Genomic DNA, 18,967 nt, shown 5'->3' on the forward strand with positions numbered 1-18,967 from the left:
ATGAACAGAATTGAGAAGAGCTATCTCCAAAAGAAGCGGTAGCTTGGGAGTTAGAGCTCTCTGCCAAGTTCACACCAGGAACTGAGTTTTGAATTTGAGCTTTCCAACAACTAGTGATCTAGCCAGCATTTGTTAAAGTTTAAAACCTTATCTTGTTAGATACAGTACTGCATTTATTATATTTGGAATTAGAAATGTTGTAGAAGTTAGGCTTTGTGAGAAATCTGGAAAATAGGGAAACTTCCTGAATAAAGTGCAGAGGTTATATCTTCAGTTATGGAATATATATATATATATATATTTTTAACTTCTCACAATATCCTTACTTAGAAGTGTGGGAAGTCAAAGTATTCAGAGCAGGGTGCCCAGGCCCATGCCCAGGTATCTGCTGAAGTTCTCCAAGGAGGAGACACCACAGCCTTGCTGGGTTGTGCCGGTGTTCATCAGCCACGCAGCATGTTTATGTGCATGCCTTTCATCCAAGAGAGTTTTGTCCCTGTCCTTAGGGAGAGACCCCTGCCATGTTATCCTGCTGCTACTGCAAATAAGTAGATACGCAGATAAGTAAGCTGGCTTTGGTCATGAGTATTTCTGCATTAAGAAGTCTGGTCATCTTTGCCTTTTTTCAGTCCTCTTCAATGTTACTGCTCAAAACCCAGCATGCACTATGGATTTTTATACTTTGTCTAATCTGGCAAGCTGGTTGCGCTGACATTTAAAAATCACTAAGTATGTTGTAGATTAGCAACCCGAGGACAATGACACTAGAAAATGTCAAAACGCATCAAGAAAAATGTAAATATTTAAGTTGACTAGCTTAAACTTAATAAAAAGTTTGTTTAATCTATTGGGAAATCAATAACTTCACGCTTAAATATCATTTTAATGTTTATTCAATAAAAAAGGGAACAGTGGAGAAGATGGAGTTGGTATTTATGAATAGCTGCATTCGGTTGAAATGTACTTCTGTTGTTCAGCGCATTTTGTTTTAATATTTTGCAGTTTTGCTGCAATCTGCTTGCATTTGCTGCAAGACTAATCACTTTCAGGTGTCTAAGAAGAAATTACACATTAAAAGTAGCGACACATTTTAGAAAATGTGCAAAAGTTAATAGCAAAGTGGAGAGCTGGCTTAATGCTATTTATACAGTTACGTGTATGATCGATACAGTAGATGGACGTATGTCTTTTTTTCTCCTTATACATGCTGCAGATGTAAAACTTGAAACAATTCAAAAGACCTCTTAGGTACAGAATAAAAATAAATCTGTGCATTTCCTACTTTTCCTTTCTGTTTTTCCTATCAAAAGATGACTAATTAAGATAACTATTTGTAGAGCTCTGTGAGTAAAAACTAGATGTTTGTTTCGTTTAGTGTTGGTTATGTTTAATTAGATGCAGGCTCCCATCTTACCTGGGTAAGCCAAGCATGCTATCTGATATAATGCTTTCCCAAATACTTTCTTACTTTGCAACTCTTTATGTCCCATAGACTTCCTGAGCCAGATGTGGAATCTCTGTATTCACAAGTTCTTGCTTTTTCCTTCTGTCCCTTCTTGCATCCATGGAAACTTGTAGCATCTGCACCACTGGCCAAGGGGTCCATTTTTTTCTCTTTTGTTCTTAGTCACCTGTCTTCACTCAGAAGCACGGTTACTACTGTTTGTTTCTCTGAACCTCTTTGAATAGCTTTTTCTTTCTACTTTTTTCCTTTCCTGACTGTTGTTAACTTCTGCTTTAGTTTTTAATTATTGAAAAAAAAACCACAGAATTTGTGTTGGTTTTTTTTTTTCTCTTTTACCATTATGTTCTCTGGGACTGGTTGTTTTCACCCTTCTCATTTGAAAAACTGGTATGTAACCTTGCTTTCATGATCCTTTCTGTTAAATTCATTCTGTTCTTCCTATGTAGACACTTCTTGTTCCAGAAGTGGCACCAGTTTCCAAAGACCTCTCCTTATTTGTTTATCTGTGACGATTTAAAATTTTGAGTGTATGATTTAACCTTGATCAGATGATCCTGCTGTTTGGTCAGATCTGCATGTTTTTGTTGTTGTCGTTTTTAATGTGACTAGTAGCCCTGCATAGTTGTGCCAGGGAATTAATTTTGAACATTTGTCTTCCTCAATCTTGATTACAAATATGCTTTACTATTCACAGTGAAGGACGCAAGTATCCTTGACTTCAGTATGTTTGCAGAGAGCTCAAGGTCTTCTACTGCTATCAATAGAAGAACATGCTATAAAATATTCTTCTAGAATTTTGGTAATTCAGACTTTTATGCTGAACTATTGTGTGAACCTTCTGGTGAACCTTCCTGTGCAATCTACTGGTGAATAGCAGAGCCAGGGAAAATGTAGGTTGCGCTGAAGTATTTGTGCTGAAGGCCTGTTGTTTGGAAATAACTGCCACGCATTTGATAAAGACAGACTTTGCAGTTACTTGAAATAGACTGTTCTAAATAATATCTGAAGAAAATTAATGGATGCTGATTCCTTGCAGAGTCTTTATCTGTTGTTTTTGTATTGCCACGTTCTGAAAATTTCTATTACCCGGTCTACATTTATGGCAAATTGCATAAGTAGAACACTGCAGCCTTAGTCATAGTAAAAGATAATTGTTACCGTGTGTATTCTATCAAAGTAAAGTAATTAAAAATGTAGAAATAGAAATCAGTGACATAATTACAAGGGCTGTGTGTCTTCCACAGAAGTCTGCTCTGATATAACATACACTACTTTGTTTTGGCCAAATTATTATATCTTATACACGATGTGTATAAAATTATTCATATAAACTCCTTGCAGAACAGATTATCTAGGGTTGGAAGAATACTTGTTATCCATTTATATACAGGTTAGTCATCTTTAGTAGGAGAAAAAAACAGTGTCTTCTGTAGTATTGATCCAAAGATATGTTATTTAGAACAAGCAGTAGTAGTAGATGGACTGCTCTGTAAATCACAACATTGGAAATACGGTGTAAGGATTAAAAAAAATAATAAAATCTTTTGGTACTGATGACGTTTCACAGTGCCTGGTCTGTAGTTCTTGCTGCTTCCAGAATCTTCTAGCTAGAGTACACCACAGCACGGATGAGTGGGAGCGCTTCCTCATGCTTTTTCCTCCAGTTTGAGGAAGATGCACTCACTCTTTTCATCGCAAATGTCTGGTAAGCTGTAGTTTTCTCTTTCTGCTCATTCATTTGCTCAAAATTCATAAATCCAAAATTAATTCCCTAGCTTTTTGTCTGATTGATGGATTTGTCTTGGATATTCTATATGAAGTTTTCTGCTAATAAAAGAAAAAATGTTGCTTGTCTTCATCCCAACTCCTCAAGAGAGTTGGTCAGATTCCGATATGAGCTGCTGATGTTAGACAACATTTCAAGCGTCAGGCATGCCTAAACAATTCAGATTGTTTTTCCCCACAGAAGAATTTTAAATTGGAGGATCTATTGTTTTTTTCTACTTTAAAAATAGCATGTTTCCTCTTGTGTTTTCGAATCCTATGAAGGAAACTGAAGGGAGGCAGGTAGCTTGTTTTGACATTACGTTCTTCTTAAATAGCAACGAACTGGGGATCAATACAGAAAGAAGGGAAAACCTGGAAAATTTGGTTAAAATCTTTAGAATGAAGATAGACTTCTTTATCTTTGGAGAGAATCTTCTTCATTTTGTAACTCAGAAAGAACTTTGGTTAGCGCACTGGGCACAGGACGCATTTTGAGGTGTTTTGGGTCTCGTGTTAATTTCCCAAATGTACCTGAACTGTAGTTTTGTGGTTTATTTTGCTCAGCCGCTGGCTGCCATTGTGAATTCATTGCATAGTTTAGCTGACCATACAGACTTGTAGATAGAGGCTTGGGTTGCCATAGTAAAATAAGAGAAGGATGAACAAAGGTTGGAAAATCCCAAATGAGTTCATAAAAATGTCTGATACCTGTCTAGGAGAAGATAAATTCTGTTTAAAACAGTTGTTTAGATTCTTGTATTTGTGCGTGTGCTTCTGTACCTCTGAGGTTGTCTTTAAAGGCCACCGTTACATTGTTTGTTTCTCCTCCCAGTTTGACAATCTGTTTCATGATCTGTAAGACTACCAAATATTTTGCCTCTGTCTTCAGTAATGTTTTGTCTTTTGTTTTCACTGAATTAGAGAGTTAAAGTGAACAAAATTATGCTACTGGTGTGGTCGTTGTCTTTTCACACTGAAATGTGTTTTTTGATGTTTGAACTTTCATACTAATGTAATTTCACATATTAGAAAATGTTTATTGCAGATTACAGGGAAGATTTGTTTGCTTCTGCTATTCAGTGAATATCTGTATGAAGAGATAATTGGGCTAATGAGGCTCAGACATGCGTTCAATTTGAATCAATTGATATAGCTTTAAAATATATTCAAGTGTTAGGATAGTACGGTGCTTCAGATCTGCTATTCTTTTATAGCAAAGTTGCATTTTATAAAAAGGATTGTTAAGATTTGTTTTGAAAGTGATGCGCAAGGTTTACTTGACTGCATTATTTTTAGCTGCTCTGTGTTTGGAGACCAAGTAATGTTTGTAAGTAAGATAAAAACTCTTCAAATTCAAAAGAAGAAAAGCAATTCTTATGGTGGAAGGAACTCTGAGTCATTGCAAGATGTTTGATTAGTATTCATGACACAAAAGGAAGTTATTTTCAGGGTAAAGAAATTTATGAAAAGATAATTGGTTAGACCAACATTCTCATTAACCTAATTTGCATTAAATGTGCTACTATGAATTGTAGTTACTGCTTTTCCATTTGAAAGACATGCTTTGTTAATCTATTTAAGAGCCTAGTTAAACGGCCATTTAAGTCATACCCTTTAATTCAGCACTACAGTATCTGTGGATCTGTAACAATAATAATAATAATTCCTGACTTTATGAGTGTAGAGAATCACAAGCCAGCTCTTGATCCTAGCTTATTTTCCTGGTGAAGCAGGTTTCTTTAGCTGCCTTATGTCGGGTCCCTCTCAGATATCTGGAGCATCCAACTCATCCTTTTGTTTAATTTTACTAATTTGTCTTGAAGAAAATATGTGACTTTGTTTTTCTAATGGTATCAGGACTCTGAGAATCACCTGGTTTAATTATTTTTCAATAACTTCTTTACATGTGCAACTAAATCGAGCCTTTAAAATATGAGCAGTCAAATTACTTTGCACTTTTTGTTATCTACTGTAAAATCGCGAATGAAGAGTGAATCTGGATTCCTTTAAATTTTTTGCTTTAGCTATTACCTATGAGCAATATTGTAGATGCTCTGACAGAGAGATTTACTTAGAGTTGCGCTGTTTGCAATGAAAAGGCAGGCACCTTTGTCAGCAGTGAGTCAACTGTGAGTTTTCAAGTTAAGCATTTAAATCTACAGTTAGGCACACAAAATACCATATTTCTTCAGGTAATCTGAAATTCTCAGGATCAAATTTCATCTCTTTCACACAATAATTCAACAACTGTCTACTGTCTATTTGTACAGAGGTCCAGAAACAGCTGTTTGTTTGAAAATTGCACGGTCTAAGAAGACATATCCCATGCTCTGCATCAGCAACATACGTGCTTTGTGTTATTCTCGCTCTTTGGTCATTATCATGTCTTGAGATTCTCTTGTTCCTGATAATTTTTATGGCATATTTCTTTACTGCAAGTTTATCAAAAGAAGTTTAAAGGTGTTCCCCACACCTCCCTTTTTACATATGTAGTTTGAAGGAACCTGCTCATTTAATGAACAGAATCTAAAATGATTCATTTTCAAATTTTAGAACAGACTAACAGTGATATATTCAATAGGAGCATCTGAAAGTGTAACTTCCTTGCTGAAAAGACTGAATATTAGTTTTCAGTGTGTGCGTGTGTGTGTGTTTATGTATATGTATATAGAAATATTGTCTGTTATTTACAAGTAATAATTCGTTCCAGAGTTATTATTTTGCTCATATGCTGTGAATAACTAATGTTATAAAATAATTCAATTACTGTTTTAATTGAATGGTTTAGCATGTAAGAACGTAAGAAGTTTTTGTGGTAGTTCCAATTTTACATGATTATGTATTCGTTGGAGGTTGTATCTGATTCTGCCTCCCTCTGCAACCATAATCTTTCACATTTCATCTCTGATAGTCCTTGCTAATTCTTTTTTTTTTTTCCTGGAATTCTGGTGTATTTTTACAGCAAATAAACTGATAGGACTTTCTGTTGCAACCCAGTGTGGTACTATTACTGCAATAGTATCTAAAACAAAACAACACCCTATGCTTACCTGTACAAAAAGAAGGTTCCTACTGTCGTGGAGCAACATGGCAGGAGATTAGAAGATCCCATAGCTAAGATTACATATGTAGTTTAATTAGCCCTATTTAATGTTTTTTTGTTGCTGTTGTTTTTTTTTATTATTCAGTCCCTTATATATATGAAATATGGCTTTAGCTTCAGTGGCTTCAGTGCCATTTTTTATGACATGCTCATGTAAGGGAAGAGAAAGTCTGAAGAGTTAACTATCAAACAACAGGAAGCATTTACTGGGCCAGTACAAACTGATGTCTGGAATGTTTTTGTAATCCATTTTGGAAGAGACCTGTTGAAAAAATGTTTCTACAGCACATTTAAAGCTGCTCGTAAAATGTACTCTCAGAATATTGTACATAAACTTACTGTTATTTACTTGAGACTTGTCAGTGAAGATCTTGCACGTCATCATGGCACCTAGCACCACCTCATTCAGTTTGGAATCTGTTGTGCCTTTTTCAGTACTGTTTTGTAAATAAGAAATTTAAAACATCATTCAGTTGTGCTTAGAGAAGTTTATTATTTTGAATGCAGGCAGCATTCAAATTAAACACAAATTTGCTGAAAATTTGAGGTTTATTGATTAAACATATTTCTGTAGAATTTGGAGCTTACAGGGAGTTTGCTATTTAAAAATTAAAATCTTTTTTCTTTTTTTGTAGGAGATTCCTTTACGCAGTTTCGATTTGCTGAAGAGAAAGATTGGGATACAGAAAATGTATACTGTAAGCAGGTAACCAAATTTTCTGTACAGATAATTGCTTGGCACAGGCTATGTAGGCAGTTGGGCTTTCAGCAGCAAATGGTATAACGCAATAACAGTACTCTTTAATTTGTAGATAGGTTTATTAATTTGTTTCTGATGCTGGAGGCTCGAGTCTTGTCCTTTTCTTTCCTAGTGAAGAACGTTCAAAGCAGCAGGCTAGGTTTTTAAGTTGCATTAAAAGAAAAGAACACACATCTGTCCAGAGAAGGGCAGATAAGGGGAATAAGTCACATCGTTCCATTGACATATAAGGTCAACCTTCATTTTCAAGAGTAGTCAGGAGAATCGTTTAGCAAAAGCACTGTAATGAAACCTATGGGAATATATTCACATATTTGACTGCAAAGTGTGTTTTCGTTAATTCTAATTAATGGTGCATGTCCTCTACTGGAAACTTCAGCTCCAAAATGACAGTGGGACCCAACAAAGTTTGAAATTATTTGTATGCGGATTCTCTGTGCTAATACAAATAAGAGCAAAGAAACTGTAGTGTACTGCTTTTTATACTGGGATAGTGGAAAGTGTGTTACTCTTTAAGCTGTCTTCCTTCCATAATCCACCTAAATTATTGCAAGATAACGGAATAATAGAATTGCTTGGGTTGGAAGGGACCTTAAAGGCCATCTAGTTCCAAACCTCTACCATGGGCAGGGTTGCCATCCACTAGATCATGTTGCTCAGGGCCCCATCCACAACCACTCTGAGCAACCTGTTCCAGTGCCTCACCATTCTTTGAGTAAAGAATTCTTTCTTACTTACTACGACAACACCTAACATCTCCCTTTGTTTAGTTTAAAGCCATTCCCCCTTGTCCTGTCACTATCTGCCCATGTAAAAAGTCCGTCCTCCTCCTGCTTATTAGCTCCCCTCAAGTACTGGGAAGCTGCAATGAAGTCTCCCTGCAGCTTTCTCTTCTCCAAGCTAAACAAGCCCAGCTTCCTCAGTCTTTCTTCATAGGAGAGGTGCTGCAGCCATTTGACCACCTTTGTGGCCCTCCTCTGGACCCACTCCATCAGCTCTATGTCTTTCTTGTACTAGGAGCCCCAGAACTCCAAATGAGGTCTCTCAAGGGCAGAGCAAAGGGGGACAATGAGCTTCCTCTACCTGCTGGTCTCCCGTCTGTTGATGTAGCGCAGGATACTATTCACGTTCTGGGCTGCAAGTGCACCCTGCTAGCTTTTGTCTTTGAAGCTTTTCTTAAAATTGCTAAAGAGCCGTGCTTGAGTCTCTCTTGAAACATTTATACATATTTGAATTTTGAACATTTGCTGCTTATTTCCTAAAATACTGAAAATAATTATTCCTAGAGCGGCACTAATATTTAGTTACAGTAAAGTTGTAAAGTCAAATTAAGATGAGGAAATACAACCAAGTGGCTTAACACAGCAATTTTTTAATCCATCTCATATTTTTTTCAGTGGGATATGATCCTTCAATGATTTTGTATTCTTATCGGTTCCTCCCTTTCCCAGTATGTAGGATGCCAGTAGTACAGCATGTGACCTTTGCTTCCTTTTCTCTGTTTATATCCAGAATATTAATTTCTTCATGATTTCCTCCTAGACTCATCATTAAAACGTTTAGCTGATCTGAACATATTAGCTTATTTATATGCTGAAGCCACTGTGAGCAGAGTGAAGATTTGCACTGCCAGTCAGTTTCAGAGATGCTCTGTCTACCAGTGCAGCAACTGTACAGTTTGGGAATTGGTCCGGCACTGAATTGTGAAGTGTGTCGTGGTGGGCATGTTCTTTTGCTTCTGCCCCTAACTCCTAATCATTCATTCTGCCCCGTTCTAATTCTGTGCTTCAAGTAGATTCATGTCTTTGACTTCTTGTTTTAGTCCCAGAACCCTGGCCCAGGTGGCTTCATAGCATGAGCTAGTTCTTCATGTTCTCTCTGGTCTTTGGCCTTTAAGTTTCTTGCCCATATTTTTTCCCTGAAAGCTGGATTCAATCTTTTTTTCATCTGAAATCCACAGGCAAGTTCCTTGCCTTTGCCTCTTAGTTGACCTGCTTCTAGTTCTTTGCCGGTTTGCACACATACAAGAAGTTATTAAACTGAAGTTACTGTGTGGGAACAAAACAAAGCAGAAAAGGCATACGAATAATTGCAGAATGAGTAGATATTTCCCATTCTTTGTTACTTGTAGAAAGGAATGGCAGAGCGGCAGTCTGGAAAACTGTGGAATTGAGTTGTAACAGTGACACCGACAGTTTGATGTTGTTACTCATTTTTACAAAAAGCAAACCTGAATTTGCTTCGTTATATGTTGGTAAAATACAATAGAAATGTTTCAGAATGCTGCAATTTAAAAATCAAACAAGTAGTAATTATTTGTTTGGGTTTTTTTTCAGTAGAACCAGCAATTCCAGCAGCAAAGTATTCCTCTGCTTATTTTCTTGCACAAATAGCTGCACATGCCCTGAAGTGTTTATAATTCATTAAATACTGCTTTCATCCATCTGTTTTTGTTTCATTCTTTTTTATTCAAACACCACTTATAGTGAAATACCTACGTGGATATTGAATTCCTATGTCCATTATATTATCTCTCAGCTACTCTTTTTCCTTCATCATCAGCCTTACCTCTTATTCCCTGTCCCTATTTACACCTTCATAATATTTTATTCACATTAATCTTTTTGCAAGTGTACATGGTGCTTCCCAAATGCACTTAAATGTTATTAAATGATATTTGACTTTTTACAATTTTTTGTTATTGGATTCATATGATTTCCCTGCCCTTTGCAAATGTGCAGAAGCCATAGTCATTGTCAGCTTGCAGAACTGTTTCCTACTTTGGATTTTCAAGGCATTGCCTAAGGAGTGCTCCCTATGTATCTTTAAAACTTCATCCTCTGTTTTTAACTAAGTAATGATTTGCTTTGTAGGTGTTTAGCCAAATTTAGCCAAAATGCTTTGTACATGTGAATTCCTGCTATTATTGCCAATGTCTTTTAGATACTGTGTATTTTTAAATTGGTCTTTACGTTCTTACAGAATGTGGAAGAAAGGAACGTAAAATGCTGACGTCGTTAATACTTTCATTTTCTTTTAACACAAGCGTGCTGTGTGTTGATTTACATTTCAGTTATCTACGCTTTCTGTTGACTGCCAGTCTTTGGCCCAGGCCCTTCAGGAATTGCCTCTACATCTGAGGTTGAATGTAGCTGCTGAACTTGTGCAGGTAACTCTGTGAATATTCACAATAAAGTGAAAATATTTTATATGATATAATCTATGGTAGAATTTTTACTCTAAACCTGGTTTTCAAATGTAACGTGAATGCATTTCGTAAGTAAATATATTTTTGAGACTATCATGCGAAGTGGGAGACCCCTGTATCAGCCCTTTTTGTGCTTTATTGGTAGCTTTAAACAAAATGCTCTGTGTGCAGTGCGTTGGACGTCAAGCCACGTATCTGAGTGACATGGAATTATTCTGATGTTTTTATGTTTGCTTCTCTTTTTAGCAGCTGTTAAAAACTTGCAATAAAATTTTGAAAGTGCTTTCATGTTCTTTCCAATTAGATAGTTATTTTACATTTGATTTACTCTTCCAGAGAGTCAATACAAACATACATGTTTGTTCTGTGAATTAAACTTAGTCTGTGTTCAAACAGCTAGAACTGTCAGTCAAACAAGTGAAGAAAGCATGCTCTGGTTAAAGAAAATTATGGAATAGAATGTTAGCAGAAGTGTTTCTTCAGGCTGTGAAAACAGAAGATAATAACATAAGAGGAAAAGAACGAATGAGACAAGTTAAAAAACAAAAGCAGAAAAAAGGTCCATCTGCTCAAGGAGAGGAAAAAAATAGATTTTTCAATATTCCGTCTAATAATTAGAAACTGAAGTCTTCTCTTGTATTCTTAGGCATCAACACCCATAGAGCTTCCACAGATGAAATCTAAAGTTGTTGAAGACAACAAGAGGAGAGAGCTATTTCAACAGTCTTTGCCTCAAAGGGAAATGGCGTTCGTCTCCCAGCCTGTTGGTCATTCTGTTGCTTCATCGGAGCCTGGAACTAAACATGGTCCTGTGACAAGTGCAGCAGAACCATTTCAGAGGGCCCATCTGCTGCCAAAGCAAGAGACTGACCATTTGGATGAAGAACTGGATCGTCTCCTAAATCTAGATGCTCCCATTGATTCTGTGTCAGGTGCATTACCCTACAACATATCAACAGAGAAAGATCTGAAAATGGAGAGTAAGGAAAATGGTAAGATTTGGCTTCCTTCCAGTGCCCTTATTTATTTTTCATTGTTCTCTTTCTCAGTGGTGTTTTTAAAGTCCTTACTTGCAAGTCAACAGTACTGCTACCAGCATCTCTGTGTAGTGCATTTCATTTACCTGGGGCTGTGCTCTGGCCCACTCACCTGAAGTTCCACCTCTGTCATGATGTTCATTTTAAGCATTAATTCTTCCGTTAGAACAGCATTGGTCTTATGATTCAGCAAAATTTGATTATTTTTTTTAATAAAAGTACTTTTACAGAGTTTTAGCTAGTGAAAGATTAAAATATAGTTTTTATGTAACATTATCAGCCCTTAGTTCTCTGTGATAATGTAATGAAGAACTGGTAGCTATTTCTGATAACGCTACAAGTGTTATTTTCAAACTTTACTAGCATTGATAATACAAAATGAACTTTTTAACAGATGCAGTACACATGCAAATTTTCATATTGCAGAAATGCAGTGAGCCGCGGGAATCTGTACTACTATCTGTTAGCTCTGATGGAGAACAGCTGTACTTCTCCCCATGCTACAACAATGTAAAGGAACTTTTAGCATCTCTGATTTTTGTGTATGATTGTTTTGTTGTGTTAAAAATTAAGTCCAAAAGGATAGTTGAAAACGTAAATATCACCATGTGCAATACAGTAAGCCTTGTCTCTGAAGAGAATCTTTCATTCCAGTGGTATATTCACACCAAAGCACAGTGTAAATCCCTTAAGAAAACAGTGCCATCAGAATGTGGAATCATGATCATCATGCAAATGTGCAATGTGATCTGCTGTTGTGGTCTCCTGCTGTTCTCCTACGTGAAGGAGAATTCTGTGTATGTATGTCAGGATTGTGAATAGACTGCAGTAGGGGTTCACTCACTTAGAAGCTGTCTGCTGTGGATCATGTCCTGCATCCCACTGAATCGGGTGGAAGCTGTATTGCTGTGGTTGAGCTTATCAAAATTCCTCATTGTTTTTAATTGTTGCTACTGTTTTTGAAATGTGACACATTGTTATTCTTTAAGAGAGATTGTGTTTCAATAAAATATAATCAGTCACGAATTAAAAACCAAACTGATGAAGGAGAAAGAGACAGTACAAAATTATTTCCACATTTTCGAGTCTGTCCTTTTTGCTTTTCTAGACCCTCCAAGAGCAGATTTGCCAGAAGAGAAAAGTGCAGCACCACAGCAAGAGCAGAATACATCCAAAATTGTTACTGAGGAAGAGCTTGAGGATTGGCTGGACAGCATGATTTCCTGAAACCAATTTTCCGTACGTGAATAAATGAATATAGCTAACGTCAAAGAGGAAGTGGGATCCTCCTTTATCTGTTCTTTATTTCATTTATCTGTTTCGCTTGCCTGGTTTTATTTGCAGGCACCTGAAATTCTGTGCCACCAAAATTTGATTAGCTTTGACTGGTTAAGTAGTGTCCAAGACTACAACAGTCTTAGAGAGACCTAAAATTTGTGATGAAGTTGGGATTTTCTTTGCTTAAAATGTAGGCTGCAGCAAACTGCCAGAGCAGTTGTTCCAGCTTGTACTTGCTACATGCAGTCCTTAAAATAAAGTGATGAATGCACAACAAATGCATGTTTTTAATCACCTTCATCATGCCGCGTTTCTGTATTGTAGAAAAAATTAGAAATTACAAAGGTAGCATTTGGTTTACAATATTTTATTGCAGTGGGCACTTACTTTCTACTAGAAGAAAAATAAATGCATAAACCTTGCTGCTTCTATTTGCAGGTGACCACAGAGCATTGTTTTATTTTGGCCTATGATTTAGATTTTATTCATTTTGATACAGGGTTTGTCTTGGAACAGCAGCATCTAATAAGCTGTTATTGAAGGTTGTATACAAACAAACTTCAAGTGCAGTTTCATACAGAAAGACATAAGCAATAGTCAATGGATCCGTTCATCTAGAACACTAACAAATAAAAAGTTTGCATAGCTATGTCTACGGAGGTTTTAAGGCACTTAATGATTCAAGGTCAACGAAGTGTTTGAAAATGTTTCTTTTTATCTGCTTAAAGCTTTTCAAGCTATGTCTTAATACATTCACTAGCAAATATTGTGGGGCAAAAACGGGGTAGCACTTAAAGTACTTCTTCTCTGATGTTCAAGTTCTTAAATGTCAAACGTTGTACAGTTGAGACATCTTTTAGCCCTTTCACTCTTACCAAACACTACGTTAAACAGCGTGGTTAAAAAGTTGTTATAATATCAGACCACGTTCAAATTGGAAGGCTTGTTTTGATCTTGGCATAGATTTTTCTTTTCTAATTACAATTCCAACAGAAGACCGGTTTCGTACGTGGTACGTACAAAAAGCCTAAGAAATTGTTTCAAATTTTATGTATGTCTTCAAGTTTAAAGACATTTAAAGCTAATACAGGCTGAGAATTTACATCATGAAAAGGAAAGAAGTTTATATACTGGATCTTAACAGTTCGTGAATACATAATTTCTTTTGTTATATTAGCCAAGTTGATCCTCATACTGTTTCCGGAAGCAGTCTCCTGCTGGGAAGAAATCCCAACATCTTTCTTGGTACATCTTCCACACAAATGACTCCTGAAAATGATAAAGAACATTTATATTAAGGTTTATATTTAACATTCATATTTAACATTGATTTTAACTTCTTTCAGTGCTCTAAATTGCAACAGTAAGCAGTTACTGTGCAGGTAAGTGAAAATTAATCAGTCCAACTCTATCAGAGCAAACCTCTACAATCTTCATTGTAAAGTGTGTTTTAGTTTCCTTGGAAAACACTGAATTATAAGGTACTTCCACAGTATTTGTATAACAGCTTCTTTGAAATAAGATATATCTTATTTATTTTGCTTATTTACATTTAGGACCTAACTTACACGTGTTCATATACTGTCTGTATATATGGATATAGACTAAGTATAGTAATTTAACTACTTGTAGCTGTCTTCTCTAGGCACAGTATAGTGCTGGATAGGACAGCACGCTGCTGCACCTGTCCTTTTTTCTTCCTCAGAAATCTCAGGAGTGGGATATTTGTCTCCACTCCTTGGTGGTTTGTCAGTTCCACCTGGTGGTACGTAGCTACAAGGCTGGAGAAGGAGGATGCATCTTTTATTTTTTCTACTCACCTGGCCAGTATGCTCAGTTTCATCCTTGTTAATGAGGTACATTAAGAAGAACCTGAAACAAGCGCATGGAACAGATATTAATGCAGGAAACATTATCTCTCCCCTAACCTTTCCTAGAATAGGATTTGATGTTCCTGGTGGCAGACAGCAAATAAATGACATTCCTAGGCTTGTTGGATATTTTAAAGAAGAAAATGCTATCCTCAGGGACTTCTCCTGTGAAAGTGCTAACAGCTGTAGAGCCTGTAGAAGTGGAAAAATGTATTTCAGCAGTTTCTTCATTTCAGTGCTGAAAGCAACGCCTGAATTGGGCCTGTGTATACAGCTCTTATGTGCTCTAACTATGCTATGTTGGAAGAAGTTCCTATAGCATCTATGCACGAAGTATGATAGATTACGATCTTATAAGCTACATGGCTGATGGCTTGGAAATCTTGGTGCAGCCAAGTAGCACCTATCTTATCTCAGGTATTGCTTGTGCTCAAATGTACAAAATTGAAGTAACTGGAAAGGCTGTAGAGTACTAACACAGGTCTGTTTTATGTGACATTGCTCTTAGAGAGATAGCCAGTTTTGATGAAATGCATTTAGAATCGATATTTTTCATTTTAAAAAAGGAACATATACTGACTTTAAAAAACATTTTTCTAATTAAAAAGCAACCTGCATAGAAAGATTATTCTCTGTATATTCTAATATTAAGAAAATGACAGTTTTTAATTTACAGTGAATGACAGGATCCCACATGCCAGTCAAATGATCCAGTATAGTAAGAGAAGCTTGGAGGCTGTAGATTGGTAAAACTATGGATACTAAAGGAAACCTGACTCATGTAAGTAATGTGTACTGATTCTGCAGTCAGTTACTGTGTAAGGAATAATGTAACATATATACCAAGAGGCACGCTGTTGTTTTGTTGTTTTTTTTTTAAGCTCAGATACAATATCACATTCCAGAGCCAGACTTTATAGAAGGGCTTCCTGGTTCAGCCTCTTTGGTTCTGCTGGCATGATGCTCATGTAGTTATAATTTTTGAAGGGGTAACTAATACCACCAAATTCACTTTTCAGTAACCCTCTTTGATCTGTTCTACGTTCACTAATGAAAGTAGGAAACCACTGTTTTGGGAGTCTTGGCAATAGTCTGAATGTGTACTAGTGCCAATTGTTTAGTAGTTTCAGAAAGCTGCACTACTGGTAAGAAACTATAGGATCAGACTTGTACGTTGTTGTAGCTTATTTTCCAGAAATGCATTTTTTCATTATTATTTTGAACAAAACTCATAGAAACGAAACCAAAGACCTTCCTTCTGCTACCATAAGCTCTTCTAGATGCACTCAGTGTTCTCTAATCTGCAGGCAATGAGAAGTAACATTTTTAGATCAGCAACAATTTTCAGTGGTTTCATCAACATTACCAAGTCCCCAGAAAGTAACAATTGTCTTCCAGACTAAAACAACTTACTAGCCAGTAAACTGTTGTTTTCTACCCTTTCACATATGTGGTTTTCCTTCCAGAGGATAAAAGGAGACAGAAGGGGCTGATGTGCCTTCAGATCCTTTCACTAAGCTAGCTCATGTAGAGCAAGCACTTTAAAGATAACCAACAGCTCAGAGTATAGGAGGGGAAACCAGAAAGGAATGGAAGTATTCCTCTGTCTTAGGACACACAACAGTGTGTGCTTCTAAATTACTGTTGAGCTGAAAGGTATGGTTATAATAATTCCAATAGTAAAATATACTTACAGGTAGTTTGCCAAGTTGTGTTCCTGCAGAGTATGTGTTTCAAAGCCATGTGGGGTTGTGTCAAAATAGTCGTTGCCAATTCCACAAATAAAGCATTTGGTCTGGAAACACAATTTGCGTTTACAAATCAATTATGACTCAAATACTCAATTATAGCTGTAAAAATCTAGATTAGTAAGAGAAATGAAAAAATGTACTGTTCTTCTCATACCTCCATATCTTCTCTCACTTGTTCTTGCTGGTCTCTTAATTCACCAAAAGCATCAATAATCAGACCTATTTCAAACAGATAGGTTACAACAGTTAAGTAAAGTACTTAGCAATATTTCTATTTCAAGTAGAGGAAAAAAATAGCTCTGATAGACATCCTCCATTCTATTTCAAGTTTGGCATACTTCTGTCTAGGTTGAATAATTCCATTTCGAATGTATCAATTTGCAGCCGTCTCCTATTCATTTATACTGCACTCTCAGCAGTGAGAATTTCTCTTACTTTCTCTTAAGGAAAACTTTTTGTTGAGTGAAGGAGAATTGGCTCCCACCCTCCAATCAGTTTGTGATGCTGCTTCACATTTCAAGCATTATTCCTTCACTTCCAGTGCATTAAGAATAAAGTTAGGTCATTTGAGGTACTGCAACATTTGTAATGTCTAAAAAATGTAGACAATTTACAGTTTTTCTTTGCCACTAGACTGCCTGAAAACTGTTTTACTTTTTTTTCCTGCAACCTTAGGACAGTTTATACAATGAGTATTCAACACTGACAGTCATTCAATATACATCTCATTCTCTGCAAGCCACAAGTGCAAAGAAATTAGAACTGCAAATCATCCTCTGAAGAAGGGAGGAAATGGGTATGTGGCCATGATGCCTTGTCAGAGAAAAAACCCAAGAGGAATAACTAGCTCCAAAGTAATGCTGTGAAAAGAGCCTACAGTAAGGCTCTCTAAGTTTAAATGGTATTTTTAGCAGGAAGAGTGATTCTCCACAAGCTATGTCATTGCTGGAGAGCTGTCAAGATATTCATAAATGCTGTAATCCAGGTAAGTTACGTTTCTAGTACGTTGTGTAATATTTGGTATAATGCATTATTTATAAATTAAGTTTATAATTACAACTTTCAGAGTTAATGACCTTACAAGCTCAGAAATAAGCCTTTAAAGCAATACTGTATAATTTACCTCAAACATAAATCTTATTTAAATGCACTGCAGAACTTAAGTACACTAAATTCTGACAGTTTCTGCTAACATAAGTGAAAGTACCTTGAATAATGGCCAGTAGGATAACAATGACAAAGAAGAAAAACGTGATGTCGAAGACAATTCGATACATTTCATAAGGGTCTCCAGCAGGATCCTCAATTTCATCCCCAATGCCACCACCAGCTCTTACACCCACGTACATGTGGAATAGGTAACACTAAAAAAAAAAAGTGGGAAATTTTATTTATCGTGAATTATTCTGCTCTACTAATTCTTTTTCAAAAGTTATAGAAACAGAAGAGGTAATATCGTTCCTCACGTATCGCACACTGAACCAAAAAATCTGTTAAACATCTTAACTAGTGTGGTTTCATCTTCAAGTAAACTTCCAAAGAGGTAGGAATCAGCATCAAGTGTATTATCCTCTCACCATTCCCAAAGTCTCACAGATTAAGACCATTTAGGGGGCATAGTTCTTCTTTTTGGTACTATTCAACTATATTATACCCATTACTATTAATTCCTAAGGCTCAAACTTGCTCTGAGTAAGCAGAGGACATCTTTTAATGTCTTGTAATGGAATTTAAGAAATATTGCCATAGAATGTTGATATATTCACAGCAGGTAGATCTGTCTGTGCTTAAGTGGTTTCTGGATAATTTTATTTTGCACGATTAGATGTCTGTTTTAGTACATTTAAAATTATTTATGATCTCAGAAACAGGCTCTGTTCAGTTTGATGTGAAAGAAATCACTTTATAGAAATGGTGCTGTGTGTTTTATTCTTTAAACGTAGAAGCCTTCATAGGATGATCTTTAAAAATTAGATTTTTTAAACTATGTAAACACTTTAGAATCTGTCTATCTATGTAATGTTTCTGTATGAATCAGCTACAGAATTTTGTAAACCACCTTAGGTAATAGAATATGAGTGAAAAATAATGGAAATTTCTGAGACAAACTTCAGTTCTGGAGTCACATTAGACAGCAGTTGTGGTGCTAAATAATTATCATGACGTGAGAAATCTGGTCTTTCACAGGCAAACACTAAACAAATCTATACATCCACTTCTAGAATGCCTTACTCTTAACGTGAGATATCTTTGCTATTTTAATCACATTTAAATCAATTCCAGCTTAGGTTTTTTACCTCACTTGGCAAAGTGTGACAAAATTTAATGATTCCTATTACTAGTACATCCATTTTATGACCAGAACATTATGTTCAAACCACAGAGGGATCATTTAAAATGATACCACTCAGACAGTTTTCATACTTCGCATCGTTTGTACGTGTGACTTACATTAACTGTTTCATAGAAAGTTCAAGAATAGGGAAAATGATTAGTTGAAATCTATGGCACACCTCTATTCTGAGGTATCTTTCTCTGTTTGCACTTAAAGCAGGAAGTGACTATTCCATGAAAGAAACAAGGTATCTATAAACTCAAAATGTTCAGTTTCCAGTACATGAAATTGTGCCACTTTCTTGACAAGAAGATCTGTAGAATAGCTTTTGTTATGACATAGAAAATCATTGGTTTCTTTTCTGTTGCAATGGGTGAAAATCATAAGGGAAA

The 18,967-nt window shown here is 36.2% G+C and overlaps 2 protein-coding genes across 13 annotated transcripts in view; one reads left to right on the forward strand and one right to left on the reverse strand.

The window, feature by feature from the left end:
* Window positions 1-18,967, forward strand: part of AVEN (apoptosis and caspase activation inhibitor) — a 101,740-nt gene that overhangs the window by 78,767 nt on the left and 4,006 nt on the right. The window contains exons 3-10 of one of the 12 annotated variants that reach the window (XM_021403193.1): window positions 6,971-7,041; window positions 10,169-10,264; window positions 10,950-11,295; window positions 12,449-12,579; window positions 13,965-14,000; window positions 15,166-15,270; window positions 15,956-17,036; window positions 17,152-17,225. In XM_021403193.1, coding sequence (XP_021258868.1) covers window positions 6,971-7,041; window positions 10,169-10,264; window positions 10,950-11,295; window positions 12,449-12,567 — 632 coding nt within the window. In that variant the 3' untranslated portion in view covers window positions 12,568-12,579; window positions 13,965-14,000; window positions 15,166-15,270; window positions 15,956-17,036; window positions 17,152-17,225. Of the gene's footprint in view, window positions 1-6,970; window positions 7,042-10,168; window positions 10,265-10,949; window positions 11,296-12,448; window positions 12,910-13,964; window positions 14,001-15,151; window positions 15,271-15,955; window positions 17,226-18,967 lie in introns of those variants that run through there. The other 11 variants (XM_021403186.1, XM_021403190.1, XM_021403191.1 and 8 more) reach the window with 11 other exon arrangements.
* The window catches only part of RYR3 (ryanodine receptor 3), a 159,178-nt gene continuing 153,466 nt past the window's right edge, over window positions 13,256-18,967 (reverse strand). The window contains exons 98-102 of the mRNA XM_021402263.1: window positions 17,448-17,604; window positions 16,395-16,459; window positions 16,184-16,284; window positions 14,439-14,490; window positions 13,256-13,887 (exon numbers count right to left, since the gene is read on the reverse strand). Of these exons, the coding sequence (XP_021257938.1) occupies window positions 13,792-13,887; window positions 14,439-14,490; window positions 16,184-16,284; window positions 16,395-16,459; window positions 17,448-17,604 (471 nt within the window). The 3' untranslated portion in view covers window positions 13,256-13,791. The remainder of the gene's footprint in view (window positions 13,888-14,438; window positions 14,491-16,183; window positions 16,285-16,394; window positions 16,460-17,447; window positions 17,605-18,967) is intronic.

This window comes from Numida meleagris, chromosome 6, assembly GCF_002078875.1.
Source record: "Numida meleagris isolate 19003 breed g44 Domestic line chromosome 6, NumMel1.0, whole genome shotgun sequence".
Classification (NCBI taxonomy): Eukaryota; Metazoa; Chordata; class Aves; order Galliformes; family Numididae; genus Numida; species Numida meleagris.